Source organism: Hoplias malabaricus, chromosome 3 (assembly GCF_029633855.1).
Source record: "Hoplias malabaricus isolate fHopMal1 chromosome 3, fHopMal1.hap1, whole genome shotgun sequence".
Lineage (NCBI taxonomy): Eukaryota > Metazoa > Chordata > Actinopteri > Characiformes > Erythrinidae > Hoplias > Hoplias malabaricus.
Window position 1 is genome coordinate 28,206,784 of NC_089802.1, and position 14,772 is coordinate 28,221,555.

Genomic DNA, 14,772 nt, shown 5'->3' on the forward strand with positions numbered 1-14,772 from the left:
AAATAATTGTGATAAATTGTTAGTTTAATAGTGTTTTATGCCACTGATTTAATGATAATGGAATAGCATAAAAGTGCAGTTACATCACTAATTTTTTTTAATTAAATTATTTTTTTCAATTATTAAGAATATTCAGACATTGGATTTGTAACATAAATGTCTAAAAATCTTAAAGAAATAAATACAGCGTTTTTAAACAAAACTATATTAACGGCTCCAGAACAGAGACCAGATAAAACCAGAGAACAGAAAAGAGCATGCAGCTAAAACACTTGGGGCTTTTATTCTTGTGTAAACAAAGGTCAGCAAAAATTGTCCATAATTGTACAATAAATCAATAATGTAATAATTGTGACAGGCCTACTTATGGTAATTGAAAACAATCACTGTACACATTTTGTCTAAATATTTTTTAAATTACAATTCAATATTTAGCCAAATCTTTCAGCCTTAAAATGTTGCATGTGGATCCAGTGGAAACCTAAAGAAGAAAACTTTAGACACCAAACAAAACTGAGGTAAAAGGGAAAAAAAATTAAATTTTTGACTAATTATGTTCAAGGTTTAACACGACTTCACCAGATATTACAGACAGTACAGCACTGTAGAAGGAACCCACAAAAAACCTGAGTGAGATTTTCATTTTACAAGACTTTATTTACACCAAGAGATCACAAATTTTAAAAAGACCATTTACATAAAAAAATAAAATATATTTTATATATATATATATATATATATATATATATATATTAGTTTTTTATTATTAGTTTTTTTTTTTTAATAAATACCAGACCCCACATTTAAAACAGCTCTCAAACTACTATGAATTCCTTAATCTGAGCCAATTCACTTACAATCTATAATGTACATTATGTTCAGTTTACAGTTTCATATGTGCAAACTTCATTGTGTTATCACAGTATGTATTACCTCTTCACTGCTGGCTGCCATGAGTTTCCTTCTGAGATGCTTCTTTTGTTGGTAAACAAGGTGAATTTACCTCATAAGATGAGCTAGCACTAGTGCAAGAACAGTTCTTGTCAGCATCACTACCCAGCGAGCCTGGATCTGTTCAGCTCCGCTGAAGAGTGTGATCCCTTTAATGGTGCTCTTTATGAGGCCGGAGAATGTCGAAACCCTGGCGTAAACTCCCGGCCTGTTAGGCACAGCACAACCCAAACCGAAACTCACAATTCCAGCCTGAACCCAAGTCCCATTCGATGACAAACACACCAGCGGGCCTCCAGAATCCCCCTAAACATGCAAAAATACCCATTATATATTTACAGACGAACACACAATCTGGACAATTTATTTGACCCCTCCCATGTTAGAAAGACTTTTTTCTCAGATATTAATTCATTCAATAATTTTTTTAATTGCTGCATTACGTTCAGGGTCGCAGTGGGTCCAGAGCCTACACACACTCACTGGACAGGGCATCATTTGAGGGTACCCTCAAATTTAAATCTTCAGTACCTTTACTTTGGGAACATAAACATACCAAAGTTTATGTTGATTCTAGACTTGCAATATTTTCAAAATATATTCTCATTTTGGTTTTCTATTTAAAACAGTTCTATTATAAAATATTTTCCTCTGGAGAAGAGAATGTGATCTACCTGTGGGGAACATAACCAGACTCTAAGACCACTGCTGTAGTCTTGAAAGGACATTTACGCTGTCTGTACCTTTAGTGAACAACACTGCACCTGTACAGGACTTTTTGTTCTGTGTATTATAGGCAAGCATACCACACATAAACTGATATGAATTTAGGGCTGGACGATATGTCCAAAATTTATATCACGATGCATTTCTTAAATTTTGGTCAATATGATTAACAGTATAAAATCCACTGAAAAACTTCCAAGAACTAACAAGAAACATGACATCACCATCCAACAAACCTCTTGGCTTTATCAATATTAATATCATCTACTAAATTTTAAATAGAGTGCGCTGTAATGACCGTCAGTCAGTGGCAGATGTTGTAAATAATGTATATTCAAATATTGAAAATTTGTTTAAAAAAAAAATCATATAATTTTTATTGAAACATTTTATATTACGATATATATTGATACTGAATTATTTTCCAGCCCTAAATTAACTGCATAAATGGCAAAGGAAGGGTTGAAGAAATAATTCCAAGAAATAAAAGTTAAAATACATATTTAAATACTTGACGTATAAATATGTTGTGACATGCTTATCTTAGTATCTAGACACCTCTTACCTGGCAGGAGTCTTTGCCACCCTCCTGGTAGCCAGCACAGAGCATGTCAAAGCCGATGTTAACTTGTTCTGTGGGGTTGATTTCAAACATGTTTTGGCAGGCCGTCTGATCAATGATTGGCACATCCACCTGCTGCAGCGTCCCAAGACCCTGCAGAGAGACTACACACACACACACACACACACACACACAGAGCAATGAAACACTGAAGTACATATTTAAACATGCTAGCATTAGCAGGGGTTCTGTTAGCTGTTAAATTCTCAGTAAAACGGTGCTAATTAAAACTATGGGCTTCAGTACCAGGGGGCGGGGAATGCTGTTATAAAATGCCTTCATAAAATTTGCAGATTAACCCTTTAATAGAAGCCAGCAACACAAAGGTGCATGTGATGCTACTATGGTGCTAACTGCTTTCAAATGGTGAACATCAGAGGATTCACTGATATCCAAACATCTCAGCGGTTAATCCCTTCTCCTAATCCCCCTTTCACTGCTTGAGTCATATCCTTTTATTAAAAAGTGTTGACCTACATGTCAGAACTGGTGATGGTGCAATGCAAGTCTGAGGTTAATATTTATAGCCTTTATAAAAGTAAGTGCTCCTCAATCCCGCTCCTGGTTTTTTATTATTTTAGTTTTGTGTTGATCATTTTACTCTTTAATATTAGCCCACCTATGTTTTGATATTTTGACATGTAGCTGTGCTGATGTTATGTATTTTTATGGATTTATTCATACACTTGTCCTCAAGTAATTAAAAGCTAAATATAAACAGGTTTACATTATTTTATTATTTTTTATAATTATAATTTATATTTATTATAATAAGTGTTTTCAAAAGTACAAATGTTTGATGCTAATCTGTTCATGGTTATGCCATTTTGTCTTGTTATATCCTGTGAGTAGTTGAAATTTTCAGTAAATACTGTTAAATGGGTACATAATGGTTAATTCCTTCCTCTGATCTCCTCAAGTCTCTGTCCTCACCTCCGTCTCTGATGTCCCCCCAGCCGGTGATGGTGCACTGTGTGCCCGCAGGGAAGTTCATGTTCGAGTCAGGGACGCAGATAGGCTGAACGTAGTCTGACCAGACAACAGGGCTGGACAGCTGCACCAGGGCAATGTCCTGCCCAAACCGGGGGTCCGTGTAACCATATGGGATCACCACCTTGCTAATATAGTGGGCAGACTCGTAGAGGTTCCAGCCGTTCAGCGTCAGTCGACCCACGTAGATGATGTAGGACGAGGTGTCGGTCGGACTGCGGAAAAATAAAACATAATACACTGAGGAAAAAGCGGCCTTAAAAAATAAATTAGGAAGGTGGTCATGTGTGCCTAAAACTACTGTGCCGACCTTAAATATCAGCAACATGAGGCTCACTGGAAGCTATGTATCTTTAAACATGCAAATGGGTCTCAAATAAACTGAGGATAAGCAGTAAGTTTGATGAGGATGTTACAGTAATACTGTGGTACATGGAAAACAAACAAAACGTGGTATTTGATGATTTGAATACACTATATTTATCACATTAAACAAGCTGAGATGTTCCAAAAGCAACAGCTGTTCTTCAATGAGGCAATAACACAAATTGATTATATTTATTAAAATAAATAGTCTGTGATGTTCACAGAAGAAACAAGAGGAAATACACCACTGGAGTACAGTCCCACCCATCAGTGAGTGTCCCCCGATCACACAAAAAGACACCAGACTTAGCACTGAACAGATTAATATCGGAGTAGAGCAAAAAACTGGTCAGATCTCTACCTGAGCTGTTGTTCCATGTACTCAAAATGTTGGAAAAAAAACACCAGAAAGGTCTATTTTTGCTAATCACAAAAACATTTTTCCTGTCTGATTTGCTCCTAAGGACTGGCGTCCCCTTCAGGGTGTGTTCCCTCCTTGCGCCCAGTGATTCTGGGTAGGCCCCGGACCCACCGCCGCCCTGAACTGGATAAGCGGTTTCAGAAAATGAATGAATGAATGATTTGCTCCAATTCCTGCTGCACAAAATACATCCCCCAAAACAAACATCCAAACTCACTTTGGGAAACAGTGCGCTGCAGACATAACCCAGCTTGCATCGATCAGCGTCCCTCCACAAATATGTCCATCTTTCTAAAAGTGACAAAATCAAGGAGAAAAGGATCCATTAGCCAGTAACTTAATGGTTGAAAAAGGACAGCTATTTTATGAGAAAATACAGCAGAATATGTAAATATTATGACAATTACACAAAGCTCTACAGTGGCTTTAATTACTCCTAGTAACATTAACTTCCAATAAACCTCAAAGAAGAAATCACTTATTTTCTCCCATTCTTCTTCTTTACATCAATAAAGTCGTTATACTGACACCCGGTGGGCAGAATAGGGACCCTCTCTGGAGCCTAAACCAGCTCATTCAGGGGCTGCAAAGCAGTTTGATTCTTCAGCTAATGTGAGGTAACACATAAAATATAATAAATAATCGTGTGGGTGTGTGTGTGTGTGTGTGTGTGTGTGTATAACAGATTCCTCTTTTAAATAGGGTTTTCCTCTTTCTATTACATTACAATCAACATTTGAATCTGAATTCTACACTCAAAAAGCAGCAGACTAATTAATAGCCTTATAGAGCAGAAAAAGAATGAAAGCAGATCAAGTGACACTTTCTAAGGAGTGGTCAGAGCAACATCTGGCAGCTTCATAGACACAGACATAGTCCATATTTAATTAAGCATTTAACCAACAAACGTGATGTTACAGGCAAAGTCTAGTATAAATACAATAAATCACCACAAATATGTTGTTTACTTAAAAACAAAAGCAGTCATAAACACCATATTTTATGTTCTCTAAAGCCCAGAGACAGAAATACAAAGAGGACCCCATCAAACTACCTGAATGTCCGCCTGCCACGGCCAGTGACCTAATGAAGCGTCAAAGCCTCCAACAATCCTGGACTGTAAAGGTGCATTGCCGCATACTGAAACACAGATATTGAGTTTATTAGGACAGTTTAGTTGGTTCCTCTCGTGTGGAAGTTTTGCTTTTTCTTTAACTCTGCAGTAACACAACACAAGCCTTGGCCAGGAGAAGACATTTACTCAGACATACTGCAAACAAGTGAATTCAGTGTCAGGTTAAAATCTAATTTATTATTGTAGGTGAGTTTGACCTCTGCACACATTTACAAACACATGAGCAAACAAACGCACAAAAGACACAAAACAATGAAGAAATATGCTGCAGTAGACACATGATTGCTGTTCCTTTCACTTGTCAGTGTTTCAAAGACATTGTTTATGTTTAGTCACATGGAAATACAGCTCAAACACTACATATAAACTCTTTAAAAAAAAAAAAACATTGAGTGTTAAAACAAATATAAAGAAATTTTCACATAAACTCTGCTCAATTAAGGCATTGTTAAAGATTATGTTACAGTGTGCATAGACAGATACTAACACATATAGCAAGATAACATGTAACATGAGCACACTGTGATCGTGTGTGTGTGTGGGTTGTAATACAATGAAATGCATTGTGGGAGTGTCTTGCAAAATTACAAAATAATCAGCTCGATCCATCTCCCACCTCTGCACCTGGGAGTCCTTGAGAACCAGCTCAAAAACCACAGGTATCATTCATTTTAAAAAATGCTATAAAACCATGTGCACTCAGACGCACAAACAGGAAGTGGAACAGATCTCACTTGTTAAAATCACTTTGTGATTGTCCAAAAAGACAACCGGGTTTAAAAAAAATAAAAACTCCCCAAACTGAACCAAAGAAGGGCAGCCGTGGTCTAATGTTTAGAGATGTGGTGTGGGTCTGGAAAGGTGTTGGTTCGATTCTCATGACCGGCAGGAAAACAGGGGGCAGGAGATTGAAGGAACAGCACTGTCTCCTCACTCAATCGAAAGCTGCAGTGCTCTTGAGCAACCCAACCCCCAACTGCTGTCTGGGATGTAGGGCAGTGAAACGGTGGGCTTTAGGATTAATTGGAGTTGGGTGTGTGCTCCGGAATGGATCGTCCAACATCAGCACCTGACATTACTAATTTTCACATGGCAGAATGCAATCAAATCCTCATAGCAATTTTTAAACACACCGTACTTTTGACAAAAGGTATGAGGATGAGAATGAGGTGCGCTACATCTAATAGATGTACAGTATTCTGAACAAAGGCTGTACTTTACAGAGTCAAGAGTAGTTTTAAAACAGATTCATGGTGGAGTTGAAGCAAAATGGACCAAAAATGCTGTATTGAGTTTAAAACTATTTTACCAGCATCAGCATAATATACTGAAATGGTTGTGGACGGTGGAGACGTCTGGTTCCATTCACCTCCACTGTAAAGACATCTGAAAGTCTATAACCCAACATTTCAGACCAAATAAACCTCAAAAACTGAATTATTTAGATTTCTTTAAATAGAAACAAAGTTGGAGTTACTTTTTGATTTACATTATTTGAATAAATTGGGGGGGGGGCACATCAAGAATAACTGGCCAATTTTGGGATTGGTCAACATCAGCATAAAAATACAGAAGGTCATTAACCCACCTTGTGCCTCACATGTCCACAGACCTTTGGAGAAACGGATGATGAAGAAGGAACAGCAAAAAAAAAAGTAGAGAAACAGGAAGAGGAGCTCGTCAGTTCACACAAGTAAATATAAAAAGGTAAACATCCAACAACTCAAACTAATCCAGAGAAATAACAGCACCCTCTCAGAGAAACTCACCTGCCAGCACCATGAAAACAATCCAGCTCACCCAACTTCCCTTCATGATCCCACAGAGAAACCTCACCCCAAAACCAGCGCAAATAAACTCCTGGAGTTTGAACCTCCGGCTGATTGATGAAACCCAGAGAAACACCAAAACCCCGGAACTCCTCCTTAGAGCGTGGCGTGCGCCGAAAATCTGTAGAAATTCCAACAATACCGAGTTTCGGTGAAAACTGAAAAACACCAGACCAGTTTCACCGAGAGAAAAACACAGATACCTGTCTCTCACCAGCCAATCACAGCGCTACCTGCTGCCCGCGCGCCTCACCTTGTCGCCTCGCCCTCTCAGCTCTCGCGAGATTTTTTTAAAACCACTAATGGAGCGTTGGGACTTTGAACAACGTTCCATTTTAATGGTGCATCAGTTAAACCCTCAGTGGATAATGGGTTAATAATTACTTCCAAACCCTTAAAGTGCCCCTCTAATCACTGATAAAATCATAACATCTCCACTCTGTTCATAGTTAACAATGCAGTTCCAAGAGGAAACGTACCCCAGCACCTTTAATGTGTTATAAATGTCAATTCATACTTTCATCTTCTTCAGTACATGTGGTTCTATGAATATGCAATTAGTCCCCGACACTATCTCTACCCAACCATCCACCACTCGCCTGCAGCCAGAAAGTGGCGCTGTGTAAAATGACCGAATTGGTTCCTCAAGTTAGTGACGTAGGAATCTTTAAGTGTCTGAATACTTGGGAAGAGACAAGACACTCCACAATGGAGGTAAGACACTCGGGAGGAACTTAAACAATCAAAGGAGGAGCAAAGACACACAGAGGAGGAGATAACACACTCAGGACAGGTGCTTAGGCACCCAAGGGAGGAACCAATACAATCAGGGGAGGAGCTAAACCACTCAAAGGATGGGCTAGACACTCCAGGGAGGAATTAAGGCTTTAAGCACAAGAGCAAGGATGATATAGGAGGAGCTAAGACACTCAGGACAGGAGCTTAGACAAGGGAGGAGCTAGATATTCTGGGGAGGAGCCAATACAATCAGGGAAGAGCTAAGGCACTAAGCACAAGAGCAAAAATTATTTTGATTAGTTTACATCATATATATTCAGGTAAATGTTTGGGTGGAAAGTAAAACAAACCACAAGCCGTATTTCTGACTGAGGTTTATACCATTAGTTAAAGCCACTCAAGTTTTTTTTTTAAAACTGTCAAAATATAATCCAGGTTTACAGTTTTGGATTATTCTCTTAAGTGTTTAACTTAAGATAAACACTTGAGATCTGTCACAGAAGTGGCCAGTGGTGTGAGATTAATGTACAAACTCAGACCTACAGACCGCTGTTTGGAATGATTTAACATTCAGCCATGACTCCTGAAGGAAAGGGGGTAAGAATGTGGACTATCCAGTCAGGTAGGTAGCCCGCTCTCTCTCTCTCTCTCTCTCTCTCTCTCTCTCTCTCTCTCTCTGTGTGTGTGTGTGTGTGTGTGTGTGGTTGATATATATCATTGTGAAGACCACAATGGGGACAAAATTCATGTCCCCACCATGTAAATCATTACATTTTAAGGTGAAGACATGTTCAGGTTAAGGTTAGGTCAAGCCTCTTTTAAAGGAAAGTACATCTAAGTAATGGCTCTTAAAACTATGGACACAAGTCTGTACATGTGGGTGCATGTGTGTAGATGCTATGCACCTATATGTGTGTATGTGTGTGTTTCCTTTGCTGAGGTAAAGACTGGGGTGGGGTCAAGTAAAGCACACAATCAATTAGCTGCATTCGTGTTAAAAATAAGTTACAAAAAATCCTTCAGTGTTGCTTTTAATAAAAGCAAAGTTGCTGAATGAGACTTTTATTCCCATGTGACTTCCCTGATTTCACCTGCTCCCACAGAAATGTGGATACAATAAACAGATTTACTGAGGACAAAGAAAGTAAGGAAAGCTGAGTAAAAGGAAACTCCATTCAACCTTAATAACACGGCCAGACATTCAGAAACTCCATAAAGTAAATTAACAGTAGAATTTCAATGGAAATAAATTCCATGCATATTAAAATCTGAAACCTATTAATAACAGCCAATATCTACTTTTATAACCATTATTATACTGGGCCGGCACAGTGGCACTGTCTCACAGTTCCAGGGTTCTGGAGGTTGTGGGTTTGAGTCCCGCTCCGGGTGACTGTCTGTGAGGAGTGTGGTGTGTTCTCCCTGTGTCTGCGTGGGTTTCCTCCGGGTGACTGTCTGTGAGGAGTGTGGTGTGTTCTCCCTGTGTCTGCGTGGGTTTCCTCCGGGTGACTGTCTGTGAGGAGTGTGGTGTGTTCTCCCTGTGTCTGCGTGGGTTTCCTCTGGGTGACTGTCTGTGAGGAGTGTGGTGTGTTCTCCCTGTGTCTGCGTGGGTTTCCTCCGGGTGACTGTCTGTGAGGAGTGTGGTGTGTTCTCCCTGTGTCTGCGTGGGTTTCCTCCGGGTGACTGTCTGTGAGGAGTGTGGTGTGTTCTCCCTGTGTCTGCGTGGGTTTCCTCCGGGTGACTGTCTGTGAGGAGTGTGGTGTGTTCTCCCTGTGTCTGCGTGGGTTTCCTCCGGGTGACTGTCTGTGAGGAGCGTGGTGTGTTCTCCATGTGTCTGCGTGGGTTTCCTCCGGGTGACTGTCTGTGAGGAGTGTGGTGTGTTCTCTCTGTGTCTGCGTGGGTTTCCTCTGTGTACTCCAGTTTCCTCCCACTCTCCAAAAACATACGTTGGTAGGTGAATTGGTGACTCAATGTGTGAGTGTGTGTCACCCTGTGAAGGACTGGCGCCCCCTCCTGGATATGTTCTTGCCTTGCGCTCAGTGATTCCTGGTAGGCTCCGGACCCACTGTCACCCTGAACTGGTTAATGGTTATAGACAATGAATGCCTCATAGTAATACTTTAATATCAACATATAAATATAAACTTTGCATTTAATTTTGAAGATAAATATCATATTTAAGTGTGTTCCCCACAGAGGAAGAGTGTCATTTCAAACCTTAGATGAAGAATATTGCATATCACCATTGGCTCATAATTCTAAATCAGTGCACTCTCCCCATAAAGGACTATCTTTAGCAGAGGGCTCCAGTGTTAGTAAACTGACCAACACGTTTGTGTCTGCTCACAGCTTCTCCCTGTATTCTGCTGGTGGCCAGAGTGCTAAAACCAATCAGCTTTGACCCATATCCCGTGTAACTGTAGACGTCCCTCTCGGCAGCTCGTCATCTGCTGATCTGACAGAACAACAGGGTTACGTAAGGATCCGGCTCGCGAACGACACGCCCATGATTCAGACAGGCTTGTCATATCATGTTGAAGAGCATTCGTTACATTTGTGGAACAGTTCTGCTACAGTTTCACTCCGACAGGGCATCCCCAGCAGAGTCTTAACCTGAGTTTAATTGTGAGAATTAACTTTATACTTGGGTCTTAACCTGAGACAAAACCTTAAACTTGAGTCTTAACCTGAATCCTAACCTAAAACCTGAATCTTAACCTGAAACCCGAGTCTTAACCTTAGTCTTAACGTGATACTTAACCTGAGTCTTAACCTAAGACTAAACCTGAAACTTGAGTCTTAACCTGAGTCTTAACCTGAGACTTAACCTGAAATTTGAGTTAACCTATATCTTAACCTAAAACCTGAAACTTAACCTGAAACCTGAGTATTAACCAGAGTCTTAAACTGAAACCTGAGTCTTAACCTGAGACTAAACCTGAAACTTGAGCCTTAACCTGAGTCTTAACCTAACTCTTAACCTGAGACTAAACCTGATACATGAGTCTTAAGCTGAGTCTTAATCTGAAACCTGAGTCTTAACCTGAGACTTAACCTGAATCTTAACCTGAAACCCAAGTGTTAACCTGAGACAAAATGAGTCATTCTAGAACTTGATTAACTACGTCAGTCTAAACATGAGTCTTTATGTCTGTGTGTTTCCAGTGCCTGACTCACTACATAAGACCAGAGTCTTAACCTCAGATTTAACATCAGTCTGAACCTGAGTCTTTATCTGTGTGCTTTAGACCTGAGTCTTGAGACTTTATCTGAGTTTTGGAAATTCAAAGCCACTCCTGTGGTCAGGAGACACCTGGAGAGAAAGGGAAGCCTGCCGAGGTAAGATTTTTGCTCCTGGGTTCCCCCTACAGTTGCAGAATGTAATTCACATTTACAACAATGTCCTGAAATCAAAGTTGAGGAGTGGTGTCCTACGCTACACCCACAAGTTACACAGTGCAGTTTCTGCAGGATTAACAACGACAGAGACTCTATTCTCCCTATTGCAGCTCTGTGGAGCATCACAGTGATTCTGAAGCTGAATTTCTCAGGTAAAAAAGCTACCTAGTGTTGCTTTAAGTGAATGGACACCTGGCATTATAAGGAAATTACACGTGATCTCAAGAAGCTACCATCTTCTCATCTGAGGTGGTTTATATGAACGCAGTTTGCTGGTGACACTTTCCTTTCAGGGCCTGTGTCATTAACTAAGTCTTAATCTGAATCTTGTTCTGTGAAATGACTTGGGTCTGAGTCACAGCATGCGTCCTAACCTTGGTCTTAATTAGAGTTTTTATTTGTGTGCTTTTCTAGGCATGAGTCACTACCTGATTCTCACCCTGATTCTTTTGCTTATTGTTTTCTTTCAACCCATTCTTTGGTTTGGTTTCTGCTTGGGACTTTCCTTATTGATCTCACACATCATATGACTGTGGTACATCTGGGTTAGCGTTTTAGCCTGTTTTGTTAGCATGCCCCCCCCCTCTCTGCCCCAGGCATTGTCTTCTCTCACAGCACAATTGAAGGTGACAGGGACAGGGGCTGGAAGTAGGGAGAGAGGCAGGCAGAAAGAGAGAGAGAAATATAGTGAGCGAAGGAGGGCGTGGGAGGGAAGGAGGAAGCACCCAATAAAAGGCTGTGATCAAAATGATTAATTATTTTTAATAATTTCTATAAGCACATTCAATCTCTATTAAGTTGATCTCTAAATGTAATATCTCTCTCTCTCTCTCTCTCTCTCTCATCCCCAGATGAGAAACAGCATCTGCAGACATTTGGACGGTGGAGAGATCTCTGAACATTGAAAAGCATGAAAATAGATGAGGATATTGCTCTGCTCTGTAGGTGGGAAACATTGACTTATTTTTGCTGTTTCAGAGCTTAAGTTGGAACTGAAATAAAGAAAGCCGCCAACTGAAAGTAAACACAGAGCGAATGTGCTACAAGACTAAACAGCTCGAGTTATAAATGAGTTTCTGTGGTAATTCAAATAATGAATAAAAATTTAGACATGTAACACTTCAGACATCAACAAGATACAGTCACTTCTTCCTCAAATGTATCATTCCACCTTAAAAGGCGCAGAACTTCTGAGTAAACACAAACATGAAGTGTGGGGTTTGTTTTGCTGTGAGAACAGCAGCTCTCCAGAATCAGAGGGTTGTGCTTGGAGAACATCCACCTGCCTGCCCTCAGTTGACAGAAGACTGGTTTCTCCACCCTTTCCTACTAAACCTGAGTCTTTGATGCATGGAGGTGGACTGTTCCCAGAGAAGACGCTGTGACATGAGATATAAACTTGTTTCTTCAAGCTGTTGGAGCTTGCGGGGTCAAGGTAGATTCAAATAAATGTTTAGGGCTTCAGGGGCTGCACAGAAGGCCTGGTCTAATGCTCTGGACACACCTAGGGTCGAAAGACCTCACACGGTATTTCTAGTTGTGATTAGTGGGGCATCCATTCATGTACCTGTCCTGTCCAGGGTGTGTCCAGGTCTCGCACCCAGTGATTCCCACCACGACCCTGATCAGAATGAAGTGCTTACAGAAAATGAATGAATGAACGAATGAACAAATTATTACATATAGAGTGTTTTAACTCTGATACAGAGTAACATGAGCATGAAAATTTAAGGCCAGTCGTTTGCTTACTTTTCAAACTTAAATAATAAATGTTTTATAGTGTATTTAAAGTCGAGAGATTCTCAAAAAAAAAAAAAAAAAGAACAGGATAAACAGCCATCACAAGGTGTGTGTTGTTTTTGCACATGAGCAGAAGCTCGGCGCTGTCCACTGCACTGCATAAGTTATGTGATGAGCCTTTCCTGTTCATCTTTGTTTTAAAGAGTTGATGAATATTTGTCGTGGCATTGTTGCTATGGTGACCACCCTTACTCACCCCCCCCCACTCTCGCTCTTCCCCCAAGCATTAAAAAAAGAGGGAGAGATAGGTAGAGAAAGGGAGGGAGGGATGGTATGACATAGAGAGAGAGAGAGAGAGAGAGAGGGATAGAGAAGTGGGGGGTCAATGTGTGATGATAGAGAGAAAGAAAACAAGAAAAAGAGGGATAAGAGAGGATATGGTGAGCAATATTCCACTCTATCCTATGAATGAAAAGGGAGAAAGAGAGAAAGAAAAAGAGGTATGGGAAGAGAGAGAGAGAGAGAGAGAGAGAGAGAGAGAGAGAGAGAGAGAGAGAGAAAGAGAGAGGGTGACAGGAATGAACTAACAAGATCCAGAAAAAAACATGCCCTAAAGCTACTTGAAGCTTTGCAAGGAGATTCACACACCCTCACACACACACACACTGACCCACACAAAATACACACACACACACACGTACACACGTACACACGCACACATGCACACACACACACACACACACACACACACACACACACACACACACACACATAAAGAACAGCAGTTCAGCCTTCACCAAACTGCACACATTTCTCATAAAGCAACGTTTGCTCGTACAACTCATTTTCTCACGCTTCACAGAAGATTACATCTGTATCGTCTTTGCTGCTCTTTCCTTTAAAACCACAAAAGGGCTGCAGCAAAAATAAATAAATAAAATAAAATAAAATAAAAAACATCAACTGAGAACGTGGGCCTCGTTACCACCGCCCAAGGCCTGGTTACAGCAAACCTGTCCCCACAGCCCCTGAAGCTCACCTCTACAGCCGCATATGTCCATCTTTTCACTGTGGGTCTGAAAGGATGCGGCGTGGTCAGGGAGCTCAGACATAGACTTTATGTTTTTCTATGATGCTGGTGGTTAGAAGGTCGAAATTTTTCTTTTGTTTAGTGTGAAGCACTTTGGTTTTAAATGTGCTCTATAAATAAAATTTTACTTACTTACTTACAGACTATAGAATAATGTCTTCAAGGCAAACTAAGAAGCTGCTGGTGTTTCTCAGAACCGACTGGCAGCCCCCGGATCTCAGAAGCCACTGAGCATTTTTGAGATTTACTGAGAGGAAGAAGAGAAAGACTGAATTTTGGAGATGAAAACTAAGATAAAATGTGAAGAAAGGACACAGGATTTAAAATGATTTGAATAATAAAATGTACATGCGCTTGGTTAGGCACATTTTGACTGGAATAAATTAAGGGTGGTGTCTAACAAAGACATGAATATGATGTGCTTTTTTGTTATATTTGACAAAAATGTGCAACCAAATATAGATAAATGAGCAAAAGAGGAGAGACAGAATCGGGTAGAACAAATCTATGTGTGTGTGTGTGTGAGAAACAGTGTGAGGGCGAGACAGAGATCGCGAGCGCAGAGTCTTGTCAACCGGAAATAAAAGAAGCTGGCATCCTCCCCATTTCCTCTCTCCCTCCTCTCCCCTCTTTCTTTTTTTGAGGGGGTTATTTATACTCTGATGTGGAGCTCAATTCTCTTCTTCATCGTCTCAGCCTCAGCCACTTTATTAGCTCCATCGAATCTAATGCTCACTTATAAAAGATTTACAGATCTTAGAAGAG

The 14,772-nt window shown here is 40.3% G+C and overlaps 1 protein-coding gene across 3 annotated transcripts; it reads right to left on the reverse strand.

The window, feature by feature from the left end:
- Window positions 1–281: 281 nt before the first annotated feature.
- On the reverse strand, window positions 282–7,313 carry zgc:92313 (uncharacterized protein LOC436869 homolog). 3 transcript variants are annotated; one of them, XM_066662706.1, is made up of 8 exons: window positions 7,244–7,313; window positions 6,981–7,161; window positions 6,800–6,823; window positions 5,131–5,216; window positions 4,294–4,367; window positions 3,233–3,504; window positions 2,243–2,403; window positions 282–1,257 (listed from the first exon to the last, which is right to left on the reverse strand). In XM_066662706.1, the coding sequence occupies exons 2-8, from the start codon at window positions 7,024–7,026 to the stop codon at window positions 1,000–1,002; spliced, it is 921 nt and encodes a 306-aa protein (XP_066518803.1). In that variant the 5' UTR covers window positions 7,027–7,161; window positions 7,244–7,313; the 3' UTR covers window positions 282–999. The 3 variants fall into 3 exon arrangements, with proteins under 3 accessions (XP_066518803.1, XP_066518804.1, XP_066518802.1); XM_066662707.1 differs by having other exon boundaries at window positions 7,255–7,272; XM_066662705.1 differs by lacking the exon at window positions 7,244–7,313 and having other exon boundaries at window positions 6,981–7,236.
- Window positions 7,314–14,772: the final 7,459 nt, after the last annotated feature.

Coding starts and splice junctions, on each gene's coding strand:
- zgc:92313 (XM_066662706.1), bottom strand. CDS start 7,026: ATGAAGGGAAGTTGGGTGAGCTGGATTGTTTTCATGGTGCTGGCAG. Junction 4,368..5,130: donor CGTGGCAGGCGGACATTCAG/GTAGTTTGATGG, acceptor TGTCACTTTTAG/AAAGATGGACATATTTGTGG. Junction 2,404..3,232: donor GGGGGACATCAGAGACGGAG/GTGAGGACAGAG, acceptor GTGTGTGTGTAG/TCTCTCTGCAGGGTCTTGGG.